The 6,000-nt window shown below is 42.4% G+C and overlaps 1 protein-coding gene across 13 annotated transcripts in view; it reads left to right on the top strand.

Moving 5' to 3' along the window:
* Window positions 1-5,558, top strand: part of Lrp8 (low density lipoprotein receptor-related protein 8, apolipoprotein e receptor) — a gene marked incomplete at its 5' end in the record, with an annotated part of 75,177 nt that extends 69,619 nt beyond the window's left edge. For 10 of the 13 annotated variants that reach the window (XM_013521674.1, XM_013521676.1, XM_013521678.1 and 7 more), the window contains 3 exon segments: window positions 1,452-1,624; window positions 2,651-2,827; window positions 5,014-5,558. In XM_013521674.1, the coding sequence (XP_013377128.1) occupies window positions 1,452-1,624; window positions 2,651-2,827; window positions 5,014-5,052 (389 nt within the window). 13 annotated transcript variants of the gene reach the window in all.
* Between the last annotated feature and the right edge of the window lie 442 nt (window positions 5,559-6,000).

Below are 6,000 nucleotides of genomic sequence, written 5' to 3' on the forward strand. Positions count from 1 at the left end.
TACAAATAGCAAATAAATACATGAAAAAACGTTCAACATCAGTGGTCATTTAAGAAATGTAAATTAAAAGAACACTGAGATTCCATCTCACCCCAGAAAGAATGGCTATTATCAAGAAATCATCCCATAACAAATGCTGAAGGGGTCATGGGGAAAAAGGAACCCTTTTCCACTGTTGGTTGGAGTGTAGAGTGGTGCAACCACTGTGGAAATCAGTGTGGAGATTCCTCAAAAAACTAGGATTGGAGGTTCTAATCCATCCAGGGATTCCCCTTCTGGGTATCTTTACAGAAGAATTTAAAACATTGTACCACATTGATGTATGTGCACCCATGTTTATAGCAGCACAATTTGTAATAGCTAAATCTTGGAAATACCCCAACACCCATCAGCTGAGGAACAGATAAAAAAGATGTGGTCTTTTTATACAATGGAGTACTACTCAGCCATAAAGAAGGATAAACTGGAGACTTTTATAGGTAAATAGATGCTATTTGAGACCATACTCACCATGTGCACATGTGTAAACATTGTATTCTCTTCCTAGTATGAGAAGCTGAAAGAGTAAATAAGATCCAAAATTAACAATATATATTGTAGGGGCTGGGGATTTAGCTCAGCGGCAAAGCGCCTGCCTGGCAAGCGTAAGGTCGTGAGTTCGGTTCCCGGTACCGGAGAAAAACCAAAAAAAAAAAAACCAAAAAAAAAAACAATATATATTGTAAAATAGGAAGAAAAAAGGAAAGAGAAACTGGGATTGGTGAATGGGTAAAAGAAGGAAGGGAAAAGCAAAAAAAAAAACAAAAAAACAAAAAAACCCAGATACCTATCTATCTATTTATCTATCTATCTATCTATCTATCTGATAGACAGTTATGGTATTAATTTCTCTTAGTTCATTGAAAAGTTTGTGCTAATATTGGACAGTTAAATGCCAATATCTTGTACTCTGAGTAACTAATTTAAGATATTAATATGCAGTGTATTAACCATTTTTACCCTCCTATTATCTTGTTTTGAAATTTTGTTTCATTTTTTTCTCTTTAAAGTAAAAAAAAAAAAAAAATTCACTCATTCATTTAGCACTTGTCTCTGAGCAGCTCGCCAGTGCTAGGCACTGGGCACAGAGAGATAAATGAGACAGTTCCTGTCTTCAAATGGCTCAGTCTAGTTGGAGTAAAGATAGGTAAGGTAAAATATTGTGGCCTAGATGTGCACATGAAGAAGCAGACTGCGTGGTGGAGCTGGGGCAGACTTCCCTTTGAGCTGGATCTCAAAGGAGGAGAGGTCACTGGAAGAGAGAAAATCTTCCAAGCAGCAAAGGAGCTCGGAGAAACACTGTCTGAGGAGAAAGGGCTGGTAATATTGCAGACATGGCAGTATCTGCTTTGATGTCTGGGCACTGGGCTGGAGATTCCTGGATGTCCAGAGTAATATGTCCCTTCCTCCAGCGGTAATAGCCCTGCTGTGCTTGAGCGGCTACCTGATCTGGAGAAACTGGAAGCGGAAGAACACAAAGAGCATGAATTTTGACAACCCAGTCTATAGGAAAACAACAGAAGAAGAAGATGAAGATGAGCTCCATATAGGGAGGACTGCTCAGATTGGCCATGTCTACCCGGCAGTAAGTATCCTTTGCTGGGAGAACGTCTTCCTTTCCCTCCTCCCTCCGTCCCTCCCTTTCTCATTCCTTCACCATTTTTTAAGAACCTACCACGTACCAGGCACTGTCTAGACCAGTGATGGTGAACCTTTTACAGCTTTCAATGGTACCAGCAGCCCACTGTAGCACAGATGCTGTAGGTTCCCACCACTGCTCTAGATCCTGGGGAACAAAGACATGCTGAGGTAGGTGGTTGGGGTAGCAGGGTCCTAGGCTCCTCCTGGCAGTAAAGAAGCCAAATGCCTTTCTTTCTGCTGAGTACTTTTCAGAACCTTTGTCCTGAAAGGGTAACTGACCATTTAATTTGAATGCAGTCATCTCAACAAACACTGCATGCCACTTATATGCCAAGCACTATGTTAGACATGAAATGTGCCAATGTAAGTAAAGAATTACTTGTTCCCAATTTGCTGGTGGGGGAGTTAGAGATACTCAGGTATAATTTTACCACTGTGTGCTCAGTGCTGTGATGGAAGCTCAGTTGTCCCTTCCACGAAGTTTTCCCCAGCTTGCTTTGTCCTCCCACAGTCCCCTGGGCTCTCACCGTCCCAGCACTGTCACACTCCAGTCCAATTGTTTTATCTTGTGGTCTCCCCACTAGAACATGAGATCCCTGAGAGCAGGATCTTGTCGATTAGTCTGTCTTCCTGGCACCCAGTACAGCTTAGCTGACTTTCAACAATATTTGTTGAACAGATGATGTGGAAACATCAAGGGAGTTATTAAGTATCGGGAGAAAGAGACAAGGAGTGCCTCACAATGAAATAATGATGAACTGTCTGTGAAAGATCAATGGCAGTTTTCCAGACAGAGAAGGAGGGAAGTGGCACTGCAGACAGAAGCATGTGCAAAGGCCTACAAGTAAAAGAGCATGGCTTGTTGGGGGAACAAGGACAATGAAGTGACTTGAGCAGGTGTCATTGTTGTATAGCAGAGTCAGGGGGCTGAGTGTGACCTCAGAGGTCATCCGGTCCATCCCCCTGTCAGGCAATCAGAAGCTTTGATCGCCCACTGTGGGCAGAGCCTTGTCTTGGGGAGACCAGAGCACTGGAAGACCCAGCCCCTGCCCTCAAGGAGCTTTTTGTCTTGCCGGGAGAACCAAGGTCACAGCTGCACCAACTCCCGAAGAACCCTCTTTCCGAGCTGCCTGTCGTCAAGTGCAAGGTAGGGCAGTGCCACTCTGACCTTGAGGGGCTGGTGAGTGAGGGCCTGAACCTAGGCAGGTGCAGCCAATCCTAGAAGGCTTTCTGGTTCTGGAAGGCTGTAAACTGTAAACTGAGTGTCGGGGCAAGGAGGAAACATGGGATTGCCACAGATGAAGGAAATGGGCATGTGGAAGAAGGTGACTGAGTGTGGGGCAGACAGAGTTCCTGCTGAAGCAAACTGTTGATAAAGGGGAGCTATTGAAGACAAAGTTGAGCAAGTGAGGAGGATTAGCAGGTGGTGTTGAGGATCTTTGACCTCAGCCAGCCCCAGTGAACAGCTGCTTAACAGATGTTTGAAGATCAGGAAAAGCACAGTGCAAGAAGCATTGAGCTTGGAGTAAAAAGGTGACTCACAGTCCTGTCGTTCTGTAGCATGGGACCTTAGTCACTTACGTCTTTCTAATTGTTTTTTGTAAAATGAGAAGAATACTCCTATTCCATCTGCCTGCTGAGTTTGGGAAGTTCAAGTGAGGTAGCACGTGTGAGAGCAGTTTGTAAATTACAAAGCAATTTATACTTGTAAAGTGGCCTTGTTTCAGAGGAGGAAATGACTCAGAAGTTACCCATGATGAGTCTAAGGCCCAAGTAATAAGCTCCTGCCAGTGGCATAAAAATAGAGATAACAGTGAGAAAATTAATATTTTGGGTGCACCTACTATGTGTCAGAGCTGTTCTCAGTGTTTCACATATACTTTCTCATTTAATCTTCACAGTCAGAGGTCATATGATCAGCCCCATTTTGCAGATGAGAAAACTGAGACTCATAGAAATTGAATAACTCACTGAAGATCATAGCCAGGAAGTGGCACAGCCAGGATTCAAACTCCACTCAGAGGCCCATGCTCCTCCCACTATTGTGGGGTAAATAGCCTTGGAAAGCTCTGGAATTCAGTATTCTCACCCATGTGTCTCCTGTTCCTTTCTCAGGTAGCTCTGCCATCACTACCGAGGCCTGTCTTTGGCCTAGAGTTTTGTCTTGTAGAGACTGGGTGACTGCACTAAAAGATGGTCTTAAAGGTCTTCGTTAATGGAGCACAGCCATGACATACATGGAAAACCACAAGTAACCCACAGAGGACTTGAAGGGAGTGGAGTTTCTTTTAATCTTATGTAGGAAGGGGCTTATGCTTCGCTGCTTAGGTTGATATAGAATATTTCAAACCCCATGTGTGTTAGGTATTATGTTAAATACTCTATATGCATTGTTTCATTTGGCCCCCATCAAACGTAGGAGATAGGTCCTGTCATTCCCATTTGATGAAATTAAGGCCCAGAGAAATTGGCTCACCCAATTCACATACTGTGAGAAAGATAATGAAACTTGGGTCTGTCCAAAGGAGGGTGTCCAGGAAATGGAAGAGCAGCAAGCAAGATTATGTCAGGACCTGCTGGGGAAAATGACAGGTATATCCTAGAGGAGAAAAAAACAAAAAGACAGAATAAAAGGGAGGGGATTCAAACACTGTAGAAGTCAAGGGTTATCCTGTGTGGAACTCTGAGTCTAAAACATAGAATCAGGGAATATCAGAAGATCTAAAGAAACAGCTTTCACGTTAGGATAGGAAAGAATTTAAATCTACTGTCCCCAGGGAATACACGGACGCAGGGGTTAGTGAACTCACCATCTACGGGTCAGCCATTTGTAGCAGAAGGGAGTCTAGCACTCGGTGACTGGAAAATAGGGATGAGGGAGAGGGGACTTGAATTTAATTAATTTGTACTACCTCCTACTTCTGTTTGAAGGGCTACAGTGTGTTACTACCTAATTATGGGTAGCATCCTGGGGATACATTGTGCCTAGCTTGGCAGTTAACATTTAACAGAGCTAACCCACTAAAGCTGACCCCACCTAAAATCCTGTAAGGGAGAAAAGTTGTGATCTTTCCTGCCCTCTCTGACAGAAATAGGATAGAATGATGAAAGAAGCTATATAGCTCTGGGATCATCCAGGGGAAAGACTACTCAATGAACATGTTTTCTCATCTGTAAAATAAGTAAAAATAAATACAAGATAAATCTTGTCTCTTGACATAGTTTGAAGATTATGTGAGCCACTACCTGTAAAATAATAGCATGTCTAGTACTTTAATAATGAAGAGTAGCTCTTACGGATCTAATGATGATTTCTTTGGTCTATCTCCCCAGCGAGTGGCATTAAGCCTTGAAGATGATGGCCTGCCCTGAAGATGGGACCACCCCCTTCGTGCCTCCTGGAGTTCAGTCCCATGCACTACTCTCTCTGGATGATGAATGGCTGGATGGATGGGTTTCTGAATATGGGTCTGTGTGAGTGAGTATGTATGTGTGTGTAACTTTTTAAAAATTTATGTTGCGGAAAGGTAACCACAAAGTTATGACGAACTGCAAACATCCAAAGGATGTGAGAGTTTTTATATGTATAATGTTTTATACACTTTTTAACGGTTGCACTACCCATGAGGAATTCATGGAACGGCTACTGCTGAGTGACTAACACAATGTACATAACCAAACGGGGGCCAATGGTACAGTACCGTACTCATCCTTTAAATACTATATTTACAGAGGATGTTTGATTTGGGGGGACTTTTTTTTAGGTTTGGGGGTTTTGTTTCTGTAAATAAAATGATTATGCTTTGTGGCTATCCATCAACATAAGTTAAAAAAAAAAAAAAAACACTTCAACTCCCTCCCCCATTTAGATTATTTATTAACATATTTCAAAAATAAGATTAGTTCTATAAATAATTTAGAGAAGTGAAAGTATTTATTTTTGGTATGCTTGGCCCATCCCACAGACTGTGTGTGTGTTTATGTGTGTATGTGTGTGAGAGAGAAAAATCTGTAGAGAAGAGGCACATCTATGGCTGTTGTTCAAATACATAAATTTATTTTAAAACTGTCCACAAGAAGGATATCTGCAATTTTTGGAGAAACCTTTGAAAGTGACTCCAAAAACTGATACCATGGTTTGCGAAAACATGTGATAGAAGAGGCAGATCTTTTCACCTGTGGCTGCTGTGACTTCCACCTGGGCTTTCCTGTCTGTGGCTAAGGTCAACATACAGATGCAGTGTTATACAGCGCCGGAAGTTCTAATAGGCTCAAAAGACAGAACACATGTGCTTGTCAGAACAAAGCAAGTCCTTGTTT

Source organism: Chinchilla lanigera, unplaced genomic scaffold (genome assembly GCF_000276665.1).
Source record: "Chinchilla lanigera isolate Chin_1 unplaced genomic scaffold, ChiLan1.0 scaffold00063, whole genome shotgun sequence".
NCBI lineage: Eukaryota > Metazoa > Chordata > Mammalia > Rodentia > Chinchillidae > Chinchilla > Chinchilla lanigera.